The 25,519-nt window shown below is 32.4% G+C and overlaps 2 protein-coding genes across 4 annotated transcripts; both read right to left on the bottom strand.

The window, feature by feature from the left end:
- Nucleotides 1–763: 763 nt before the first annotated feature.
- On the bottom strand, nt 764–25,519 carry LOC139503550 (calcyphosin-like protein). Of its 3 annotated transcripts, none has more exons than XM_071293367.1 (5): nt 14,051–14,164; nt 13,754–13,915; nt 12,808–12,985; nt 11,945–12,151; nt 764–1,487 (listed from the first exon to the last, which is right to left on the bottom strand). In XM_071293367.1, exons 2-5 carry the CDS (start codon nt 13,888–13,890, stop codon nt 1,386–1,388), a joined length of 624 nt encoding a protein of 207 aa, XP_071149468.1. In that variant the 5' UTR covers nt 13,891–13,915; nt 14,051–14,164; the 3' UTR covers nt 764–1,385. The 3 variants fall into 3 exon arrangements, with proteins under 3 accessions (XP_071149468.1, XP_071149454.1, XP_071149462.1); XM_071293353.1 differs by lacking the exon at nt 764–1,487 and adding an exon at nt 9,744–10,263 and having other exon boundaries at nt 14,051–14,170; XM_071293361.1 differs by lacking the exons at nt 764–1,487; nt 14,051–14,164 and adding exons at nt 10,098–10,263; nt 25,499–25,519.
- On the bottom strand, nt 19,264–20,265 carry LOC139503484 (uncharacterized). Its single transcript, XM_071293309.1, has one exon. It carries the CDS (start codon nt 20,263–20,265, stop codon nt 19,264–19,266), a length of 1,002 nt encoding a protein of 333 aa, XP_071149410.1.

The raw sequence follows: 25,519 nt of genomic DNA, 5'->3' as shown, positions 1-25,519 counted from the left end.
TTTTAAAAGCTGTACAGTGACCTTTACTTGTTTATATCATTTGGTGAATAGCTTTCCCATTGGCAGTCTTACCACATCTCCTTATTATTATAATAGTCCAGTATGACTGCCCAATAGCATAGAGACTGAGTTATACACTGATGGTAAACTGAGGTACACTAAAAGGATAAGCAATTCCTGCTACCCTAGTGGTAGCCATAGTGTTGATCATAATATGTATAATTGTGGTGATCATTCATATGAGGTGGTAAGTTATAACCAAGGATAACAAGGTGAATACAACAAACATAACATGTCAATGATCAAATAACAGACACATGCATATTTAACATTTCCTCTCAAAATCAATAATTATATTTCATTTCTTTTTTTAAATGTGAAGTGTATTTTAGGAGACTGGGTGAATAAGTGTTGATCGTAAAACTCCAATAATCTTACCTTTACCATCTAGAAAAGAAATAAATTCTATCAATTAGTGTGTAACATTATTGCTCATTGTTCTACATGCCTAAGGCTGACTTAGTTCGTATAAACAAGGCAATGATCTCATACAACCTCATTGGTAAAGAATTTCAGTTGAATACTTTTGAGTTTTATGGTGGGTAATTTTTTATTCTGTTGTTTTGATGACTCAATATTGTACATTGGAACTTCTGATTTAGTATGGATGTTGTAAATATTTGTACATTGTTTAATTTGTTGACCAAGTTCCAGTGTAAAAATGACAATGGTTAACATAAAGACAACATACAAAAAGTCATGCAAGAGTTTACATAGTTTAATATAACAGAGAATATGTACAAGAATTGAGCATTACTGTTCAAACAAATGTTCTTATAAAATGTAGTGTCCATAAGCCAGACTAATACTAGGTTCCAATAGGTAATATAGTACTAAGTCTAAAGCAGATCCTCAAAACAGACTGGAAATTCTTACTACTCCTGTAACGAGCATAGCCTTCATAGTTAAGTATATCTGTATCTATAGTAGTACCCTTTCATCTTACCCACCAAGAGCCAGTATAGCCTTCAAAGTTAAGTAAATGTGTTGCTATAGTAGTACCCTTTCATCTTATCCCAACAAAATGAAAGCAGAAAATGACAGTAAAATATCACATGAAAACTAGTTCTACATAAGCCAAATGTTTTGTTTATTGACTTTTTTAAGAACTGCATACTATCTTATAAATACTAAATAGATGAATACTTTAGTCTGCATGAACAACATGATTCTTGTTGAGAACCTCATATTTTAATAATAAATATTCGATGACTAGCCCCCAGGAAAACGACCTACTATTTTGTAAATAATAAATATTAGATGGTTTTAGTCTCCATGAGAACCTGCTCTATAATTTTAAATAAATATTTGATGACATCAGCTAATCACAGCTTCCAAGCATTGGTCATCATTAAATTAAAGTACACATCACTGTCCACTGAGGCAGAGACACCACTATAATAGTTATCAAATTCGTCACGAGTTATCTGAAGAATAAAAAAAGAACATGGTATCAGACTCTATTATACTTCTGATTTTGGGTATATGATGTTTGTTTTCTTTAACATTAGGGAGCTACCATTTGATTTTTAGGGGGGGGGGGGGGGGGGGGGGGGGGGGCTAGGATGAAATTTGAAAAAAATAGGCAGGACAGGAGTTTTGAGTAAAAAAAAAAAGGCAGGACGAGACACTTTGCAAAAAAAAAAAAGGCAGGAATGACAATTTAGGTAAAAAAAGTCAGGATAATTAATAATAAAAGGCAAGGACCGAATAGAGTGAAAAATAAAAAGGAAAGACAGAGATTACAACTAAAAAAAATGCAGGACAAAATTTTCATCCTAGCCCCCCCCACCCCCCCACCCCCCCCCCCCCCCCCCCCCATAAAAATCAAATGGTAGCTCCCTTAGGTATATGTGTAGTGTAATTCTTTTCTCTTGTATAAACGTACTTATTTCAAATTTGATCATCGAATTTATGAATGGTAATCAGTATGTTCTATATCCTGTCAATACTGTAATATAAGCTAAATATACCATCAGGTAGCAGCGGTATGGACCAAGAGTCAATATTTTATAAATTTCGTGCATCCGAAGTGCCTATCCTGGATTAACCTCCATCTTGTTTGTCTTGTCCAACTTGTTATGCACAAGGAAGTCCTCTTAATGTAAGATATATTTTCGTCATATCTTAATTAATTCCTAAGACTATTAGTACAATCAAAGTGCTTGTAAGCACAGAAGGGCAAAGATTGTCTTCATTTATCAGTGGAAAGTTACATTAAATACTGCATTGAATAAAGCATTGGTTGTAGTTAAATTTAACTAAATTCTGAACAATGGGAGATAACTTCAATTTTTGAATTGAAATGTATATCTGGCAGTTATCCTCTGTCCTTGTACTCACTTTTATGGTCAAATAATCAATGTTAAGTTTTGGTGGTGAGGGCCGTTTTAAAAAGACGACTTTAACAATGACATCATTTATATTATTAGAATAGATATTTGATTCTTGCACCTTATGTTATTTTCTTGACAGTTGTAACATCATTTTGTGACTTGAATATCTGAGCATATATATTGTATTGATAAATTCTGGATATGTTCATGGATAGGATAGTCCACCACTTATGATTTTTTTCTGATTATCAAACTCGTGCATGGTTCTACATTTGAAAATGCCTGTACCTAGTCAGGAATGTGACAGTTGTTGTTTATTCGTTTGATGTGATTTATCATTTGATTAGGGACTTTCCATTTTCCTCGGAGTTCAGTATTTTTGTGATTTTAATTTTGGATTCGGAAAACCTTCATTCAAATTTGAAGAGAATATACTGAAAAAATAAAGGTGCTACACAAGGAAATAGAATCCAAATTCGAAGATTGAACACGCTAGCATGGGGAACAACAAAGTTGAACTACGTTTAGGGTTTAATAATCCTTTAAATAAGAAATTTGTGTTATCATTAAATCTGTTCTGTTTTAGCTTCTAGCATAGTAACCATAGTGAAAAGTTGAAGAGTTGCAGATGTACGTGTAGTTCCGAGACTCCTGTAGGTCACAGATGATTTGAAAGGAATGAAATAATGAAATTCACCCACTGACTTTAATGTCCACGACATTCATAACGCTGCTGGCGTTGTGTTAGTTACAAAAGTACCTACTAATTATAGTAGGTAGATTATAATACCCTCGATATGAAATGTGTGATTTACTGCAATAACCTTGTCTGTCCATCAATAACTTGCATTTTATATTAATCAACTTCTTTATTGGAGCTTTATTATCGCATTTGGAATATTCTTTGTACGACCTCGCACAAAATCTTGTTTATCCCTCGATTGCCATTGTAATAAAAACCATTGAGGGTATCATATGGTGTTTCTGAAAAGGATAACAAACCCTTTGAGAGTGGCATCTGATATCCCTGAACTGACATTGTAATGAATGCTTTTAGAGGAGCATTTGATATTCCTGACTTGTCATTGTGATAAACCCTTTCAGAGTAGAATATGATAACCCTGAATTGCCATTGTAATAAACACTTTGAGACAAGCATATGGTATTTCTGGATTGTTCTGGTAATACACCTTTTAAGAGTAGCCACAAATATCCCTACATTGTATTGTCATAAACACATTGAGAGTAGCGCCTGATACCCCGCTATTGCCAATGTAATGATATCAATAACTAGTTATAGTTAATACTAGTAGACCTTTTGAGAGTATCCTGCGATATCCCTGAATTATGTTGTAATATACCATTCGAGAGTAGCATTTTACATTTTTAAATTGCCATTGCAATAAGTAGTCATTTTCGAATGTAGCATCTGCTATCTTGGAATTGCGATTGCAATAACCTCTTGAGAGTTGATTCGACATCCGTGAACTGCCATTCAAATACACCCTTTGAGAGTAGAGTCTTATATCTCTTTATTATCATACAATAAACCCTTTGGGGAAGCATCTTATCCTTGAATTACAATTGTAATAAACCCTTTCAATGCAGCATATGCTATCCTTAAATTCCCATTGAAATAAACCCTTTGAGAGTAGCATCTATTATTCCTAAATACCATTGGAAAACAACATTGACAGTAACATATGATATTCCCAAATTGTCGTTGTTTAAACCATTTAAAAGTTGCATCTTATATCCAGGAACTGGTATGGCGACAAAGCCTTTGAGAGAAGCACCTGACATGATTAAATTGCAATTGTAAAAAAAACCTTTCATTGCAATAAATCCTTTGAGAGTAGCATCTGATATCCCTGATTTGTCTTTGTAATAGACCCTTTGAGAGTAGCATCTGATTTCCCTGAATTGCAATTGTGATGAACCCTTTGAGAGGAGCATCTTATATCCCTGAATTGTTATGGCGACAAAACCTTTGAGAGTAGCATCTGATATCCCTGAATTGTTATGGCGACAAACCCTTCGAGATAAGGAACATCTAATTTCCCTGAATTGCCATAGTGACAAATCCTTTGAGAGTAGCATCGGATATCCCTGAATTGTCATGGTGATAAACCCTTTGAAAATAGCATCTGATATCCGTGAACTGTTATGGTGATAAACCCTTTGAGAGTAGCATCTGATATCTCTGAACTATCATTGCAATAAACCCGTTGAGGGAAGCATCGGATATCCCTGAATTGTCATTGTGATAAACCCTTTGTGAATAGCATCTGATATCCCTGAATTGTCATTGTAATAAACCCTTTGAAAGTAGCATCTGATATCCCTGAACTTTCATTGTAATAAACCCTTTGAGAGTAGCAGCTGATATCCCTGAATTGCAATTGTGATGAACCCTTTGCGAGGAGCACCTGAATTGTCATGGTGACAAACCCTTTGAGTGTAGCATCTGATATCCCTGTATTGTCATTGTAATAAACCCTTTGAGAGGACCATCTGATATTCTGAATTGCAATAGTGATGAACATTTTGAGAGGAGCACCTGAATTGTCATGGTGACAAACCCTTTGAGAGAGGCATCTCATTTTCATGATTTGTCATTGTAATAAAACCTCTGAGAGGAGCATCTGATATCCTGAATTGCAATTGTGATGAACCCTTTGAGAGGAGCATCTGATATCCCTGATTTGTCATTGTAATAAATTCTTTGAGAAAAGCATATCAGATATCCCTGAATTGCAATTGTGATGAACCCCTTGAGAGGAGCATCTGATGTTCCTAAATTTCAATTGTGATCAACCCTTTAAGAGGAGCATCTTATATCCTGAATTGCAATTGTGATGAACCCTTTGAGAGGAGCACCTGAATTGTTATGGTGACAAACCCTTTGAGAGAAGCATCTGATTTCCCTGATTTGTCATTGTAATAAACCCTCGGAGAGTAGCATCTGATATCCCTGAATGTCATGATAATAAACCCTTTAAGAGGAGCATCGGATATCCTAAATTGCAATTGTGATATACCCTTTGAGAGGAACACATGAATCGTCATGGTGACAAACCCTTTGAGAGTAGCATCTGATATCCCTGAACTGTCATTGTAATAAACGCTTTGAGAGAAGAAGCTGATTTCCCTGAACTATCATTGCAATAAACCCGTTGAGGGAAGCATCGGATATCCCTGAATTGTCATTGTGATAAACCCTTTGAGAATAGCATCTGATATCCCTGAATTGTCATTGTAATAAACCCTTTGAGAGTAGCATCTGATATCCCTGAATTGTCATTGTAATAAACCCTTTGAGAGTAGCATCTGATATCTCTGAACTATCATTGCAATAAACCCGTTGAGGGAAGCATCGGATATCCCTGAATTGTCATTGTGATAAACCCTTTGTGAATAGCATCTGATATCCCTGAATTGTCATTGTAATAAACCCTTTGAAAGTAGCATCTGATATCCCTGAACTTTCATTGTAATAAACCCTTTGAGAGTAGCAGCTGATATCCCTGAATTGCAATTGTGATGAACCCTTTGCGAGGAGCACCTGAATTGTCATGGTGACAAACCCTTTGAGTGTAGCATCTGATATCCCTGTATTGTCATTGTAATAAACCCTTTGAGAGGACCATCTGATATTCTGAATTGCAATAGTGATGAACATTTTGAGAGGAGCACCTGTATTGTCATGGTGACAAACCCTTTGAGAGAGGCATCTCATTTTCATGATTTGTCATTGTAATAAACCCTCTGAGAGGAGCATCTGATATCCTGAATTGCAATTGTGATGAATCCTTTGCAAAGGAGCATCTGATATCCCTGATTTGTCATTGTAATAAATTCTATGAGAAAAGCATCAGATATCCCTGAATTGCAATTGTGATGAACCCCTTGAGAGGAGCATCTGATGTTCCCGAATTTCAATTGTGATCAACCCTTTAAGAGGAGCATCTTATATCCTGAATTGCAATTGTGATGAACCCTTTGAGAGGAGCACCTGAATTGTTATGGTGACAAACCCTTTGAGAGAAGCATCTGATTTCCCTGGTTTGTCATTGTAATAAACCCTCTGAGAGTAGCATCTGATATCCCTGAATGTCATGATAATAAACCCTTTGAGAGTAGCATCTGATATCCCTGAATGTCATGATAATAAACCCTTTGAGAGGAGCATCTGATATCCTAAATTGCAATTGTGATCAACCCTTTGAGAGGAACACATTAATTGTCATGGTGACAAACCCTTTGAGGGTAGCATCTGATATCCCTGAACTGTCATTGTAATAAACGCTTTGAGAGAAGAATCTGATTTCCCTGAACTATCATTGCAATAAACACGTTGAGGGAAGCATCTGATAGCCCTGAATTGTCACGGTGATAAACTCTTTGAGAATAGCATCTGATATCCCTGAATTGTCATAGTGATAAACACTTTGAGAAAAGCGTTTGATATCCCTGAATTGTCATGGTTATAATCCCTGAACTATCATTGCAATAAACCCGTTGAGGGGAGCATCTGATATCCCTGATTTGTCATGGGGATAACCCTTTGAGAATAGCAACTGCTATCCCTGAATTATCATGGTGATAAACCCTTTGAGCATCTGATATCCCTGAATTGCCATGGTGATAAACCCTTTGAGATTAGTATCTGATATCCTTGAATTGTCATGGTGATAAACCCTTTGAGAGTAACATCTGATATCCCTGAATAGTCATGGTGATAAACCATTTGAGAGTAGCATCTGATATCCCTAAATTGTCATGGTGATAAACCATTTTTAAGAGTAGCATTCGTTATCTTTGAATGACAACTACAACAAGCAGAACCGTAATTGCAACACACCCCTTAAAGACTAGTCCTGCATCCCTAAATTATCATAGCAATAAACCCTTAAGAAAATCATTTAATATTACTAAATTGCAATTATAATAAACCTTTCGAATGTAGCATATTATATCCTTAACTTTCCATTATAATAAAACACGAATATGATATAGCATCTGCTATCTTGAAATTGCAATAGCCCCTCGAAGAGTAGATTCGATATATCTGAACTGCCATTGAAATTATCTGTTTGAGAGTAGAGTCATATATCCCTTTATTGTTTTAGCAATAAACCCTTTTGGGAAACATAGTATATCCTTGAATTACAATTGTAACAAACCCTTCGAATGTAGCATATGATATCCTTAAATTCACATTGAGAGTAGCATCTATTATCCCCGAGTTATATTGAGAGAGAAAATTTGACAGTATCATATGATATCCCCGAATTGCACGTGTATCTAACCATTTGAAAGTGCACTCTTATATCCATAAACTGGTATGGTGATAAAGCCTTTGAGAGAAGCACCTGACATCATTGAATTGCAATTGTAAAAGGCCTCTAGAGCAGCATTTGATATTACAAAATTACCATTGTAATAAACCCTTTATGAGAAGCATCTGATTTCCCTGAACTATCATGTTATAAACCCTTGAGAGTAGCATCTGATTTCTATGAACTATCATGTAATAAACCCTGTGAGAGTAGAGACTCCATATCTGTTATTAAACCCTTTGGGAAAGCATCTTATAACCCTAAATTTCAATTGTTATAAACCCTTCAAATGTAGCATATGCAGTAGTGGGATTCAGGGGGTTGCTATCTCCTTCATTTATGACAAATTCTTTTGAATTGGCACATATGGTTGGAAGTTGGAATCACCCTTTTAAAAATGGCTGGATCTGCTTCTGATATATTATGTAATTCCCATTGTAGTAAACTCCATGAGAATAGAATCTGATATTCATGAATTGCCATTATGATACACACTGTGTGTAATGCCTGAAATCTTTTTAGACAGAAATTTTGGTCAAGTAAACAAGTAATTCGTACCTTAGACTACAGACTTCCCTTTCTAGTTCAATACTTGTACTTACACAAAGTTTTATATAATTAAGCATTGTTCTTAGCCTAAAACTTTTTATGTTGAGAAAATGTATGCTTTAGTAATATGTTTACTATATTGTATGTCATGCACATGCTAACTATTTCTGTATCTATGGTTTTAATTTAGTTCAGTCTATATATATATATGTTTATGTACATCTGTATAATAAGTTGTTCAATGAATATATCATGCACATAAAAATATAGGTCTAATGTCACCTGTCAGATGAACATTTACACCATACACATTCTTGTTTCTAAGAAACATGGCAAATTTAAATACCTCAGTTGACCATTGATGTTAAAAAATAATCAGGATATTTATTCCATTTCTAAGTTTCAACCTGTTGTGTATATACAATTTACTAGAACCAGACCCCATTAAAACAAAATAGCTGGACTGAATAAAGATGAAGGCCAGGTAATATTTTTATTTGATCTAACAAGTTTCAATTCATGAACCCTTTGGACCAAATCTTATATTGTAATGGGAAGTTCCTGTTAGTAAAAAACAAGGGATTTCAGGGTTCTCTAAGGTGGTCTGAAGGTTTTTACCACCAAAATTAACACATGACCCACCACAAATTTTGTTTTTTCTTCAAGGACCACCAGTCACTTTTCAGCCTTTATCCATGTTGACAAAGCTCTAAATCCTTTGTGTACACATTATCACAAGATAAGTTTCCTTTTAAATCAGATATTTGTCTCAGAAGAGTTTAAAAGAGGGGATAAAGTACCACAGGGCCAGTCAAACTCATAGATTGAAAATAAACTGACAACACCAATTCTAAGATGAAAAACAAACAAATGGACTAAACTTTTGCATTGAACCCATGTCACTCAGAGCAGAGGGTACATGAGTAATCATTGACAATGAGCTAGCTGAGAAGGGCAATTCAATATGATAAATACCATGCTGCAGAACTCTGCATCTATAAATATCCATACATTAAAGTATCCTCTGCATATATATACCTAGAAATAATACCTGTCTCCCATAACAAAAATCTGGACTGATAGATTTTTCTGTAGAACAAGCAATGTTCACAGATTTTGTTAAACCACTAAAGTCTACTAGAACAACATAGCAAGAACCTAAAAAGCTAAATTAAAGTAAAGCGAAATCATAGGAAGCAGGGGGGGGAATAAGCATTACAATAATCACACTATCAATATGTATGTTAACTTATACAAGTATGCATAAATATCAAACATGTGGGAAGGTAAGGGTGTCATTGTGTGTCATATTGGCAAGTGGTGTTTGTGCTTTGTGATTTTGAAAGTGTGTTGTGAAACATTGTAAGTTACTCTTGTATTATAATGCTAAAGAACAACATAATCCAAGGGTCACTCGCATGATAAATAAATAAATCAGTGAATAAAATAAAATAAGTGACTTTTCATGATATAATTTAATGTAACATAGTAAATAAATGGATGTTTTGTTAACAAACTAAACGTGCATTTGTCCACCGGTGCGTATTTGCTGTCACCAATTGTCACTGATGATACTGCACTTTTCTTTTCTAATTTTAGCACGATTCTTCTCTACGTAAAACAGATTCTCAAATATCCTTTACAAAGATACATTACATTTTTAAAAGCAGAGATTTCTATAAAAACTAAAATCTACAGTATATAAAATTTATAAATAACAATTATAAATAATAAAAAAATATACAAATTCCAATAAAACTTTGAGCTTTTAAAAAACAATCTAAATATTTTAAAAGGTGTAACATTTATATTGATTATTTGAGAATCTGATGCTAATTACTAAACAGCTGTCTATGTGCATTGAGGGGCAGTGTTCACAGTTTCCAAGCATTTGTCATCATTAACGAAAAGTAGGCATCACTATCTACTGATGCTGAAACTCCAGAATAATAATTGTCAAATTCATCTCTTGTGATCTGTAAAGAAAGTGTTGTAGAATAAGCATAAATATAAATATTGCAACATGCAAGGGATGAGAGTTAAGCTATAACATTCATGCTGACTGGATTGTTCAAATGGATATTTCAGCATTGGTTGGAAAAACTGAAACAAAATGCATGTATTGAAAATCTCTAAAACCTACAAAGGGGAAGTAACACTTAAAATTTAATTAAAGTGATTTAAACAAAATAAAAAGAATGGATCATGACATTGACAAACGAAAGGTGTAAAAATATTCAAACTTGTAATTAAGGATGCATCAACACAATATCATCAGTTGTCATATCATATTGCTATAATGTTCATGCTAGGTTGTTCTATATCCATACCCATACATTGTGTTAATGTGCTACCACATTGCCTACAGTGGTTATCACTTAGATAAGATAGGTATATTTAAAATAAAAAAAAGAAATAAACTCAAGCCAAATAATGTTAACCTTTTTTTACAACATAAAAACACTCCAAACATAACACTGTTAAAAAATTGTAAAAAGGTTAGTTACAACATTTAGGGTCTAGAAATAAGTTAACATTTTGAAGGGCTCCTTTTATGTCTGTCTATTCCCTCCCTTCCTGCAGTATAAAGAAATAGGGGGTTCTGATCCTGCTTTCTGTTTTGTCAGATTCCTGTATCCCACTTACACTATGTACGTAAGCAATTCTCATTTTTTTGTCATTTCCCAGGTCCCGATAAACCTCATTTCCTGTTTACATGACAAAATAATTTGACTTTCACATGTCACAATTACAAAAAAATCAGTAATCCCGGGTCACGCTTAGACTCCAATGAGACCTGAGCAATACATAAGAACAATACCAAACTAGAGGAGCCTGTGTCGCTCACCTTGGTATATGTGAATTAAACAAAGGAAGCAGACAGTTCATGACAAAATTGTGTTTAGGTGATTGTGATGTGTTTGTACATCTTACTTTACTGTTGTCAGATTTGCTCTAAATGCTTTGGTTTTTTGAGTTATAAGCCAAAAACTGCATTTTACCCCTATGTTCTATTTTTAGCCATGGCGGCCATCTTGGTTGGTTGGCTGGGTCAAAATTTTTAAACTAGATACATCAATGATGATTGTGGCTAAGTTTCTTAATTTGGCCCAGTAGTTTCAGAGGAGAAGATTTTTGTAAAAGTTAACTACGCCGGACGCCAAGTGATGAGAAAAGCTGTCTTGGCCTTTTAAACAATAAACAATAAAATTTGTGTAAGAAGAATGGTGAAAATTTAAATAAAAAAACATAAATTTTTACTATTGTTATAGGGTAAACCTTATCTACTTTTTTTTTACTATAGAATAAAATATTTAATGTGAGTGACTGGTACTCCTAGCCATGAACCCAGCAACAAAGCACCATAGATATTAAGTTAAAATACCATGAACATTTATAATTGGAAACAAAGTTAAAATACAATTACTTTATGTATGAACATTTTATAATCAGAAACAAAGAAATTGCTTATTCTGATTTACATGTAATTGTCAGAACAAGTTGATATATTTTGAATTTTTGGAAGATCATCCAAATAAATATCAGAAAGATTGTTCACTAGATCATTTAAAATGTGAAACTATCCATGGTGATTTTACACTGGGTTTCCTACTACCCCCCCCCCCCTTTTTTTCAACATAAATTGTGAATAATTACCTTTCCATCTTTTTCATCTGAATCAAATGATGCTAGAAACTGAAGTAAGCACTGATCTTCTGTCCATTCTCCATTTAAGTATTTAGGATGTTTCTTGACATTATAGACCCCTTTCAAATCTTCTGTTGTGATTAAACTATCTCCTGTTTTGTCTAATTTGTTAAAAGCTTGTGTCACTAGAGATTTTCTGCTTGCATTCATTTTTGGCTAAAAAAATAAATATCACAAATATGTAATATCATTTAATATGTTTTCTGTTGGAATTGATTAGTTATTGCACAAGACACTATTATTTCCACAAAACCAAGAAAATTATATTTTGGTTGATCAGATTCTATAGTTTTCTAAACAAAGTATATAAACAATTTAGATAGGGTTTGAAGCTTGCTATGCAGTGTAGGTTTTGCTCATTGTTGAAGGCGGTACAGCAACATATAGTTACTAACTTCTCAATCATTTGGACTCTGGTGGAGAGTTGTATCAATCATACAACATCTTACTTTTGTTAGATGCTTTGAGAGGCTATATTTTTTTCTTGGAAGCCAACTTGTAAATCAGCACAAATTTGCCCAGACATCTCATTTCTACCCCTTACTGTATACAGTAGAAACATTAATTTTCGTGGGGTTAAAATTTCGTGGATTTGTCCCTCTGTAAGATTTCATGGGGATTTAATTTCGTGGTTTCCTTAAACTGTAAGTGGTTTTATATGGAGGTTAAATTTTCGTGGGGGTTTTAATTTCGTGGATATATTTTTTCAAAGAAATAAACGAAATTAAATCCTCCACGAAAATTTCTGCTTTTACAGTATGTTTCACTTCTTCCTTTAATCAGAGGGATAAATTTCTCAAAGATAAACTTACTCGTAAAGCAATTAAAAATTCATCAAAATCCAGTTTTCCACTGTGATCTTTGTCTAAGGCTTCAAACGCTTGATCAACAACATCTCTCTCTAAAACAATACCATAATCTCGTATCCCTTTGCTGAATTCATATTTATCTAGAGATTTACTGCCATCATCATCAAAAATCTTGAATGTTCTGTTTATAAAATAAATATTTGAAACACTTTATAAAACACTTAACAGCATAGCATCAACTTTTAAGTCGCCTACCCTATGACCTTTGACCTCAGATGTTTTTACAGGCAGTTCATAGTAATAATCTCTTCTGCTATTTGTTAGAAATAAGACTGACATCATTGCAGAAAATATAACATGCACATTAAGGGAGGTAACTCTTATGGAGGTGCATAACTTTTACATTTGACACATATAAAGATTAAAGACTTTTATAGAAAATATCTGCAACACAAAAAAGGGGGGATCAATGCTCTAACCTCCAGTTACAGTCACTGTTATAATGCAGTGTAATTATTATAACAACATTGTTGTTGCACAGTAAGTAAGTAAGTAAGTAAGTAATTTTTATTGGTTTAAAATCCAAAATTACAGGATTGATACCAAGACAATACAAATTTGTTATACACAAAAATACAAACATATATATATCATAGTAGGTGTAACTTATAACACTGTGAAATTATTATAACAATATTTCTGTTTCCCAGTTACTGTTAAAACACACTGTGTAATTATTATAACAACATTGTTGTTTCCCAGTTACTGTTATAACACTGTGTAATTTTTATTACAACATATTGTTGTTGCAAACTATTTTTCTAAATTCATTGTAATCAATAAGTGCAGTTCTTTGTTTCAATGTTTCATCATCAACGTCCCAGTTTTTATTGCAAACAAATCCTTGATTGCAGGTACTAACATGAATATAATTAATGTAAACACATACCTTGCTAGCCCTTTAATACCATTTGCGCCTCTTTGTAAACATTTACATCTTAACAATTCAACAGGATCACTGCAATTTTTCTCTGCTTCTTTTGCCTTTCTTTTTAATTCATGGTTCATTCTACCGGTTGCTGCCATTTTTGTTTTGTTGTGTTGTTCCCGCCTGTAAACAAGACCGAAAATGTTACATCTTACCCAAGTGACGGTGCAAGTTATTTTACAAAATGAATATAGTTATACTACATTAATGGTAGTGTTAAATTAGCGGTATATAAATAATATATAAAACAGTCCTTACCTTAAATTCTAAACATCAATGCAAGTCTGAATATAAACACCTGTCAATGTATTATATATCGATCAGGTTTACGTTCAGACATGCACTAAATTGGTTTTATTTACTTCCGTTGACATTGACAACCAGGGAGACATCATTAACTCTGTTTTCATTACGGGCGTCACTCACTTTATTAATTAAAATCGAATAATTTTTTTTTTTAACTTTTGATTTTTTTATTTCCAACAATTACAACATATACATGATATACATACAATATAATACATATAAGATAAATACAATGTCATTTTTATAAATAAATCTTAATTGGAAATATTTTACATTTTCTATAGAAAAGATAAAGAAAAAAAAAAAATAAAAGATAAAAAAAAAAATAAAGAAATAAAGAAGGAAAAATAAAAAAAAGCAAAAAACAAAAACAAAACTCAAAAGGATTATCCAGTTACATCCCTATCTTTATTTTTAATATCACATAATTATGTTGAAATTATTTTTTTTATATTAACGAGACATATTTCTTTTGTAACAGCCATCAACACTGATCAAGTACATAACATGGCAAAAATATTTTCTTTAAAAAAGATTATAATTAAGTAGTCCTAAGTAATTGTAACAACAACAAAAAAGACATTAGTCGGTATACAATAATAGTTTTTCAAAAACATTCCATACATTGTCAAATTCAGTTATCTTTTTATTTTTTACAGCTATCATACTCTCTAATTTATACATATCTTTCAGTTTTATTATAATTGCTTGCAATGAGAGATTCTTTTTAAAGCATCTAGAATTATACATATATTGTTTAATATAAAGAAAAATAATGTTATATGGATTGTTGGGAAATATTTTGGATAAGTCTCCAAAAAGAAAGTTTAATTTATTCATTGGGAGACTTATTCCACCGGAAAGGAACCAGTTATCAACATCCTGTAGAAAATCTTGTACAGTATTGCAATTCCAAAATAGGTGTTCTATAGACTCATTATCTGATTTACAAAATGTACACAAAGGATCATCAGTCAATTTTATTTTAACTAAATACTGATTTGTGGCAATAATGCAATGGTTAATCCTATATTGCAGCCACTGTAATTTACTATTTTTAGTAACAGCAAAAGGCAGTCTGAAAATCTTTTTCCAGTTCAGGTTCTGTTCACCTAAAATTTTAACCCACTTAAGCTGTCCAGTAGGAATAACATTATTTCTAGTCAGTACAGAATACATATCTTTTGATCCTTTACAATGTTTTAAAAATATTTGTAGACATGATGGTATAAAAGGACAAACTAATTTGTAAGATCCTTTAGGGAAAGATTTTGATGCCTCTTTCACTGCCGAAATAACACTGTTAAATTTAAGAAAATCTGTGTTAATGTTATATTTTTGCTTAAATTGGTCAAATGAAATATACAATCCATTTTGGTCAACTATATCATTTACAAATCTAATACCACTTTTGAACCAATCTTGATAAATTACTGATTTATGACCAATCTTAATAATATTGTTCAGCCATAGTGGATTTGATAAAAATGAATCATAAGTAAAATTTCTTTCTTTTTGAATAATCATTTCCCAGGATCTTAGTACATCTTTCCAAAAATGGTTGTTAACTTTCATATACAGTTGTCTAATATAATCAACACCACAACTAAACAACTTTCTTTTATCTATATTTGACATGAAAATATTTTGCCATTTACTATCTCTCTGCAAAATCCTCCTAATCCATGTTGATTTAAGTGCTGTAATGAACATATTCAAATCAAGCATTTTCAAACCACCCTCCAAATAATCTTTGATTAGAATATCCTTCTTAACTCTATGTATAGGTGAGTTCCATATGTATGAATAAATAAGTTCATTTATTCTCTTAATAATATCATCTGAAGGATTTGGCAGAGAGATAATGAGATGGTTTACAATAGGCAAGACTAGAGTTTTAACCACAGTTATTCTCCCTATAACAGTTAGATTCCTTTTAGACCATTGATTTAAAGTATTTTTAATCTGTACAATTCTTTCAGAATAATTTATCTTAACAATTTTTTCAAGATCTACATCAAAATTAATTCCTAGTAATTTAAAAGAAGTTTCACCCCAGGACAGATTTCTGTTAGGACATAAGGTATCTGTACTATATTTTTTGCTCCCAAACCAAATAACTTGTGTTTTTGTGAAGTTAATATTCAGTCCAGATATTTTTGCAAACCAGTCTAATTCTAATAATGATTCTTGTAGAGATTTTTCACTCCCATCCAAAATCAAAGAGGTGTCATCAGCAAATTGTGACAATTTATGCTCAACCCGTGTGACCTCTATACCACTAATGTTGCTATTTCCCCTTATTTTCAATGCCAGAATCTCAACACATAAAATAAAAAGATATGGAGACAGGGGGTCCCCTTGTCTACAACCTCTTCCAATAGTAAAAAAATCTGAAAGGTTCCCCCCCTGGATGACAGCAGAGTTGATATTATTGTAAAAAACTTTAACCCAATTGATGATAGATTCGCCAAAATTGAAAAATTTCAAAACATTTATCAAAAAATCCCATGATATTGAATCGAAAGCTTTTTCGAAATCAATCAAAAGTAATAACCCTGGTATTTCATGTTCCTCTGTGTACTGTAATATATCATAAATGAGTCTTATATTTTCCCCAATATACCTTCCACTAATAAAACCAGTCTGATCAAAATTTATCAGTTTATCAAGAACACTCTTAAATCTGTTTGCAATAGCTGCTGATCCAATTTTATACACAGTGTTCAGTAAAGATATAGGGCGCCAGTTTTTTAAAAAGTGGCGGGGTTTATTCCCTTTTGGCAAACAAGTAATAATCCCTTGTTTTTGTGTAACAGATAGTTCCCCTGTTTTTGCCCCATAATTTAAAGAATTTACAATAAAAATTTGAAGATCCTTCCAAAAAAATTTATAGAACTCTGCTGAAAAACCATCCGTTCCAGGAGTTTTGTTGTTTTTCATTTTTTTCAATGCTTCTCCAGCTTCTTTAACAGTAATTGTACCTTCCAAGCTTTCTTTTTCCAGAGACGAAAGTATAGGGACATTTAAATTTTTCAAGTCTTTTTTAAGATCACTTAAAGTACTTTTAGTATCCCTTTTTTTATAAAGATTGTCATAAAAATATTTAACTTCATTCAGAATATCTTTTTGTTTTGTTATAATTTCCCCATTTTCTTTCTCTACTTTGGGAATAATTTTACTCATAAAATTTCGTGATTCTAAGCCACAGAAATAATTAGTAGGTTTTTCCCCTTCCTGTATCCATTGGACACGGGATCTTACTAATTTCCCTTTCAATTTTTGTGTTCGTAAACTTTCAAGCTCATGTTTTTTTGCTTCTAATGTGTTAATGGAATGTTCATCAACTCTCTCCTCTAATTGAGTTATTTCATTTCGAAGATTTATTTCCCTTTTTTCGTCTTGCTTTTTTTTATAGCTTGAATATGAAATTGTCTTCCCCCTAATTTCCATAAGAAGAGTCTCAAGCAAAAGCTGACAGTTAATTCTAAAATGAATGTCTGTATTATCTATTTTGTCAATATTTTCCATATTATAAACTAAAGCACAATATTGTTTTTTCACTTCCTGAATTTTTTGCTTAATAGTATTTATATAGTCTATATCATATAATAAAGAGTTGTTAAACTTCCACAAACCTTTGCCCCTAATGAAAGGGTTAAATTCTAAATCTAGCAAAATCATAGAGTGATCTGACCGATAGCTTGGAAGTACATTACAATTTTTTAGACTGTTTAAAAAGTTTTCAGTGAGAAGAAAAAAGTCTAATCTAGCCTGTTTAAAAGGATTTCTCTTCCTCCAAGTGTATCGCTGTACATCTGGAAAAAGTTCTCTATAAGGGTCTATCAAATTTCTTTCTTCAATAAATTCCAATACTTTTTCCCTAGCTTTCGGATTGTTAATATTCACATAGTTGCAATAATCTATACATGGGTTTTGGACAAGATTGAAATCACCACAAATAACAAAGTATTCATTTTCAAAATCATCAATAACAGACATAATATTAGAAAAAAAATCAGGATTGTCTGTATTTGGTCCGTATAGACATACAAGAGTTATCTTTCTATTTTCTACAAGAATATCTAAAATTAAATAGTTTCCATTTATATCTTTTTTTTCTTTCAACACTTTGCATTCAAAATTATTATTGAACAAAATAGCTACACCTCTAGAGTTTGAGCTAACAGATGAAAAATAACACTCATAACCCCACATAGATCTCACTATGTTTTCTATATCATTTGTAAAATGAGTATCCTGAATACAATATATATTACAGTTCTTTGACTTCAGCATATCAAATACGTCTCTTCTTTTTAATGTGTTACGGAGGCCTTGACAATTAACAGACAAAATCTTTAATGAACTCATTGATAGTAAAAAGTTTGCATCCAAATTACATCAAGTAGTTGAATGAAAGAAATAAACATAATTTTCCAATAATGATGTAAACACAGAAAAGTAATAAGAATGGGGATGTCAAATAAGATAATTTTCAAAGGAGTGTTTAAAAATAAATGAAAAAAAATAGAACAATAAAAGAGAAAAAGTTTAAAAAAATATTCAATGGATTGAATATGACAATTGTGATAAAGCATTTTCATAATTATGAACAATGTTTCACAATTTTTTAGTTTTTACAGAATAATATCTTTACATTAACATTTGCCATAAGTGTCACTTATATTTGTAATTGTGAGAAGTATATATTTACATGTTCAATTATAAGAATAATAGAAATAAGTGACTCAAGGGAGATAACAAAAAATACAAGTTAAGTCACCTTTAAGGTAATCATAAATGTCATGATTGTATATGCTTAGGTTTTAAGTATACTAATTTTACCATAAAGTTTCTATATAATATAAATTATCATCAACATTTCTTATTATTATAAAATAGTAATGTACAAACATAATCTACAGCAGAAATACTTGGACATATTGATTCAAGGGAGATAATACAAAATTAAAAAAAAACAAAAAACAAAACAAAAACAACATTGAGTCAAGTCACATTCAAAATAAGTAGTTAAACTATTTCTTATTTCTAGATATAAATTTGTATAATTTTACAGTTACTATTTAAGGTGTCAAAATGAGTACTTGAAAAAACATTTTCTATTAATTTCAGTTAAAACCAAGAATTTCAATACATTTTGTCTATTTTCTGTTTTGTAACCTTGTCCTTATATTATCAAATAAGTTAAACTTCAGTTGTAAACCATCTTCCATTCTACCATATACTCCAGAGTTGTAAAACCATACAGATTCAAAACAGTTCATGTCTCTCAGTTTACTAATAAGCTGCATGTTTCTCCAGGTAACGTCGTCACTAATGCGTACTTTGTTATTCAAGTTTTTTCTCTCTACCATCACTTTTCTTTTCACATCGCTATTGAAAAGTCTAACTATCATTGGTTTTGGTCCAGGTTTGTCTGATGGCAAGCGGTGGATTGCAACAACATCCCTCTCTTCAAGGTGGACATTCAGATCCCTTCTCACAGTTTCTATAAAGTCTGATCTCAAATTCTGATCCTCACGTCTAGGAAAGTTCATGACTTTGATGTTGTTTTTCCTAGAATATTGTTCATTATAATTTGCACTAGTTAATGCCTCTTGGTTCATTCTGGTTGAATCCTCTAAGCCTTTTTTGTTTTTAATAACTACATCTCTGGTTTGGTCAATTTGTTTTCTAAGTTCTTCATTTTCTATTGATAAGGCTTCAAACTTGTTTTGCATCTCTTGCATTTCTTTCTGTACTGTTGTTAATTTAGTGTTAAGTTTCTTATCCATCGTTGATTCAAATCTTTGAAATAGTTTGGTCACAATAGAGGTAACAATAATTTCTAAATCATGGGTTCTGACAAGATCTTTTGTTAGTATGTCAAGATCGTCTTTTTTGGTTATCCCCTGAAGGTTTGTTTTGATTTCATCAAGGTCCTTTTGTAGACTATTTAATCCACTAGTGTCCATGCTATTGTCTGACTCACTAGACAACTCTGAATGAGTTCTTTTAGGTAATTTAGGTTGTGTTCTAGCTTTTGTTTTATCTAAATCTTTTCTGGCTGACAATAGTGTTTGAACAGTATTAGTGTTAGTAGATTTCTTTTCCTTAGGATTTTGTCCAGTTTTATTACTTGGTAAAGAATTGCCTCCAGGCATAATGTTGTTTTGTCAATTTAACTGCTCACAATAGAAAATCAATAATTCAACTCTAAAGATCCAAAAGAAAATTCTTTAGAAGCTCATAGGTAAGTAATTCCACATCAAATTTCTTCAAAACAAATATATTAAGAATCCAAATTCACTTCTTCATCCTTTGGTATTGGTTTTAATTACTGGCACTTTGAAAAAATAACTATATTCTGCAAAAACTGAGGAGCTGATTTTTATGGTGTTGACAGCTCGGCGGCCATATTTAATCTTTAATCGAATAATTAATTAATGCTTTTAAAGGTGTTGATTTAATTACCGATATGTTAATTAGAAAAGTTCAAAATTAGAAAGAACTGTTGATTAGTGGTTCACCGTTGGCAAATTAGCCGCTTTTCATCTGATGGTTTTTTTTTAATTTTTATTTTTGAAATTCAATTATTTATTACTTTTTACTGTAGATTCAGAACTACTGTATTAGAACAAAATTGATACAAATGGAAATAAACACTAACATTACACAAAGTTCAAATTGAAAAAAAAATGTCAAAAATTTATTAATAAACTTGAGAAACCGGACTGGGAGAAGTTCGTAATGGCAAAACGAAGATGATTATCTATAGACAAATAACATAGGTGATAACAATGATAAAGCGGAATAAAATCAAAATTTACTTTAAATGAAGAATTTCTATGATTCTCTGAAAGATAGAGTATTTAAGATAATATCTTTATAAATATTCAGGTCAATAAGGAATGGAGAAGAATTAGGACAAAAACAAAAAATAGAGAATGTGGTGCAAAAGTATAGTACCCTTGTTTAGGAACATTTTTTTGTTTGGACCTTCCCCGCTTTTTTCCTAAAATTCATTTTTCTTCTTCTTTATTTCAACTATTTTCTCGTTTCCTGTATTAAAAGAACATAGCTTTACGATTAATAACTTGTGTTTGGTCTTTGCTATTAATTCCAAGTTTACTATCCACAGTAGATACTGATATATTATATAGGCCGTATATTATATAAAGAAAAGGAGGTATCTTTCTTATGAAAAACAAGGATGTGTGTTAGTTTTACATTCGTGTAAAAAAGATATATTATCAAATGTTTCTGTAGTGATATGATTTCTTTTTTCTGTACATCATTTATTTTTTTACTCAATATAATATTACTTTTATTTTCCACATTTATATTTTGTACTTTGCATACCATACCCCGGTTTTTTTATTCATTTTTTATTGGGGCTATTATTTTATATTCTGTAAACTTTCAGACAACCTTCAGATGAAGCCATGTCGCGTTTATGCTTTTATATCATAAAGCGAAAACGAAGAATGCTTTTATTTTCGCGTTTTCTTTTTTTATACCGTCAAAGGTGAGCGCGATGAACATGCTGCTACTCTTATAGTTATATTAGTAGTTTCAATAAAGGTACACATTTTTTACAGAAAACTTTATTTCTAAAAAAAGATGATGTGGTATGATAGCCAATGAGACGACTCTTCACAAGACTCCATATGACACAGAAATTAACAACTATAGGTCACCGTAAAGCCTTCAACAAAGAGCAAAGCACAAACCGCATAGTCAACTATAAAAGGGCCCGAAATGACAAATGTAAAACAATTCAAACAAGAAAACGTTTCCTTATTTATGTTCATTTTTTTTTTACAAAAAACTAATATGTAACACATAAACAAACGAAAATTGTTGGATAACAGGCTCCTGACTTATGACAGACACATGCATACAGAATGTGTCGGGGTTAAACATGTAAGCGGGATCCCAACCCTCCCCCTATCCTTGGATAGTGGTGTAGTATATTTGATTGTTTTACGTCATACTGAAAGAAGTGTAAAGTTCCGTCACATTATGCCGCGATGATGTACTTGTCCAATGTCACAAGCCTGCAATATGGGTTAGATGTTGTCTCAGGTTGTTGTCTGCAATTTTTATTTTTTGTTCAATGTTGTAAAAAAAATCAATTCTGGTCACGAGGAGAACTTCCAGTAAATATAAAACTATATTTATCCTTTGAATGCTTGGATCGACATACTTTGAACTCTTCGATAAAAAAATGAGTCGGAAGATAAAAAGGCGGCATTCAAATCTCACAATTGAAAGAAACTAACAACGTCATGTTGAAAGATCAAAGACGACGAAAACAAGAAAAAAACACAACATAGATAAAAAGGCAATACTTGAGAATATGTAATTTATGCTAAACATTTACTTTGAGAGAACCATTTCTAAAAGTGCAGGGTAAAAAAAACTCATTGGAAATATAAAATACCATATCAAATACCCACTATTAATCATTACAGTGGTTCATCTTAAACTGGCAAAACTATGCGAAAGCTTCAAAGTCAAGGGGATGTGGCCTAGAAATGTAACAAAAATATGATGAACTAACGTTTGTGCAGTTGCAACTAATGGTTCTCCTTGAAGTGATCGAAACACAAATTGAACGTTTTTACTATGCAAAATAGTATACTCAATAAATAATGACCGAATGAGCAAGGCACACTAATCTCCACGGAAATAAGATGTGTCAATTATACTTCAATGGCATACCAAATATCAATGACCTTCCACAAATTGTTTCCCTTCAACAGCCGTCGTTACAAACTTATATATCGTTGACAACGAATACCTTTTCGACTTCGTCGAGGGACGACAGAAACTACAAACTGAGCAACACGAACCCAAATAACACAACCACCTCTCGTTCTACCATATTACAATTTAGGAAATACGGACGGGATACGTGTGGGTACAACATTTGGAACATATCTGTTGCCATCTGTGACACATACCCCATAACGGTCGAACAACTCGAAATGACGTCCGTAAAATTTTCGAAGGGATGACCCCAACTTTTTTACTTGACACCCTTAGTTCAATGGTTTTCCTTGTAAGCAACAATTAACCCTCTATCACGAAGTTCACGATTGGAAACGCATGCTTTTGAATACCATTCTTCAAGCGCGGTTTGAATGCTTTTAAATAGAAATGGATAGTTCACAATCGGGAAGCTCAAATCATCCCTTTTGTCGCTAAACTTTTGATTATTTAGTGACTTCTGTTTCTATTTCCATATTTTGCGCAGCTGTGTGTTTAAAAAGATTCTGATACTTTGTATTATTATACAAGACTACTCAATTTACGCTGCAAGCTCTGTGTGGCATCCTTTTATAATGATACGAAGCACTATATGCCAGAATCATTTTAAGCATTTTGAAAACACAAAAAAACACCAAAAAACGTAATAAAAGAGTCTATTATTAAGTTTTTAAAAAGTCGGCAGTGACATGGAAATAAATATATTTAGGTCAATGTCAGGAAAAGATAGACTTTTTTGTATGAGGCTGAGAAAATGGGGAAATGCGAGGTTATACTGAGCCTTTCCCCAGTTTTGCGCCGAGTACAAAACAAGTTTATATTTTTATGACATTGAGCTAATTTTGTTTTTATATACTGCAACTTAAATTAATAAAATAATAGCTTTTTTAATCGTAACACAATTTCAAACTCATTTTCATCCATTAAGTTAATGGACCTCTGATTATGGAGAAAGTGTTCCATGATGAAATTGACATTATACAAAATATAAGATAGCCGTGGTGTTATGGTTAAGTGCATCGGGCTTCTAACACAAAGGCTCTTGGTTCGATTTTTGTTCCGGGATAAACATTTCAGGGACCAAAATTTCGGCTCTCCCTTGACACCATTTGCGAGTATGGTCTTGAGGAAACGACGATAGTCAATCGGGGGACGATAAATGGCTGACCCTTGTTAAGAGAGAGCCATATCTCTTGCACGTTAAAGGCATCCTTGTAGCTTTCGAAAAAGAGCAGGCTAATGCCACTACAAGGTAGCAGTCGAACCCACAAAGTGTTCAGGGATTATGTTTAAACTACAAAATATAGCTATGTTACTATATTAAGGAAATAAACAAAACTAGTTGCAGTATAAACAGCATTATTTGTTTAACTGTAGAAGTAAAATGTCTCCGAGGACAGGGGCGATAGTTAACAGTCTGAAATCTATCTACAGAGAGAACTAAGGACGCTGAGAGAGTTCGAGGGACGCTTTCACTTTAAGAATTATGAAGCTACGGAACAACCTACCAGAGTCAATTTTTATAGTCACAGTAAAAAAAAATCACAAATATAGTTGATATCTGGGCGGATAAGCCAGTGATGCATGAGTCTTATTTTGCATTCAAACAGAATTTGATATAGACAAGTGAAGACAATTATATGTGTTGTTTCAATATTATGTCACGATTTAGTCAGTTTATTTTCATATTTCCTTTGCACTCAGTAACATCTGCTATTTGATGAAACACTTCCCGGGAACGCTCTATTGTACATATACATTTAGTTCTCATGCAAACGAGGAAGACAAATAATAGAAACTTGTTTAATATAGACTGTTGTACTGACGGGGTTCAAGAAGTGAAAAAACAACAATTCGAAATTCTTTGAAACAGCAGACGATTCCGCTCACTTTTGGTTCATTTTTTTTACACCTAACTATCGATCAGTCGTTGAAACCAGAGAACATTATCCGGATAATTGGAGCCTTCCGATGGAGTAATCATCAAAATTTAAAAAAAAAAAAAACAGTATGAATTGAATCAAAATATGACAGAAAGATATCTTGTGAGGTACTTTGGAACTGATTGACCAATCAGTACGCAGGGCACGAATTCAGCTTAAATATGTGGATTTGTCTTATCAACGTTATTGAAAAATCAATAGCTCAACTGTGCGGTCTATATAGGAAATGCTCTGTCTTAATATTTTTATGGATAATGAAAAAATGAAGACTATACTTCATCATTTAGTCTGTATATCCAATTAAAGAGACCTGGAAAATGAGAGATTACATTTATTAAATAGAGTTATCCCTCTTTGTTCTGGTTTTCTTGTCGCCTTTGATTAAATTTTGTATTGACTTTTTTTTTAGTTGATTCGGTCATGATTGAACACGAATCGATATACAGACTCATATGCAGTATGCATTCCTCTGTTTGATTCAAACATGTCATATATAATGATCTTTTTATATACCCGATATAACTTGGCTTGCAAAAATTAGAAATTCTAAAATTGCTAATAAGAATACACAAACCCTAAGATAAACATTTCAATGTTTTAGATTCGTAATTTATTCAAACGTATCGTCTCGTTGTTTCTTATATTTAACAGGACAAATAAGATATGAATATGGACTTACGTTGCAGTGAAACTAGTCAGT

Source organism: Mytilus edulis, chromosome 1 (genome assembly GCF_963676685.1).
Source record: "Mytilus edulis chromosome 1, xbMytEdul2.2, whole genome shotgun sequence".
Taxonomy (NCBI): Eukaryota; Metazoa; Mollusca; class Bivalvia; order Mytilida; family Mytilidae; genus Mytilus; species Mytilus edulis.
This window is presented reverse-complemented; position numbering and strand designations above follow the sequence as displayed.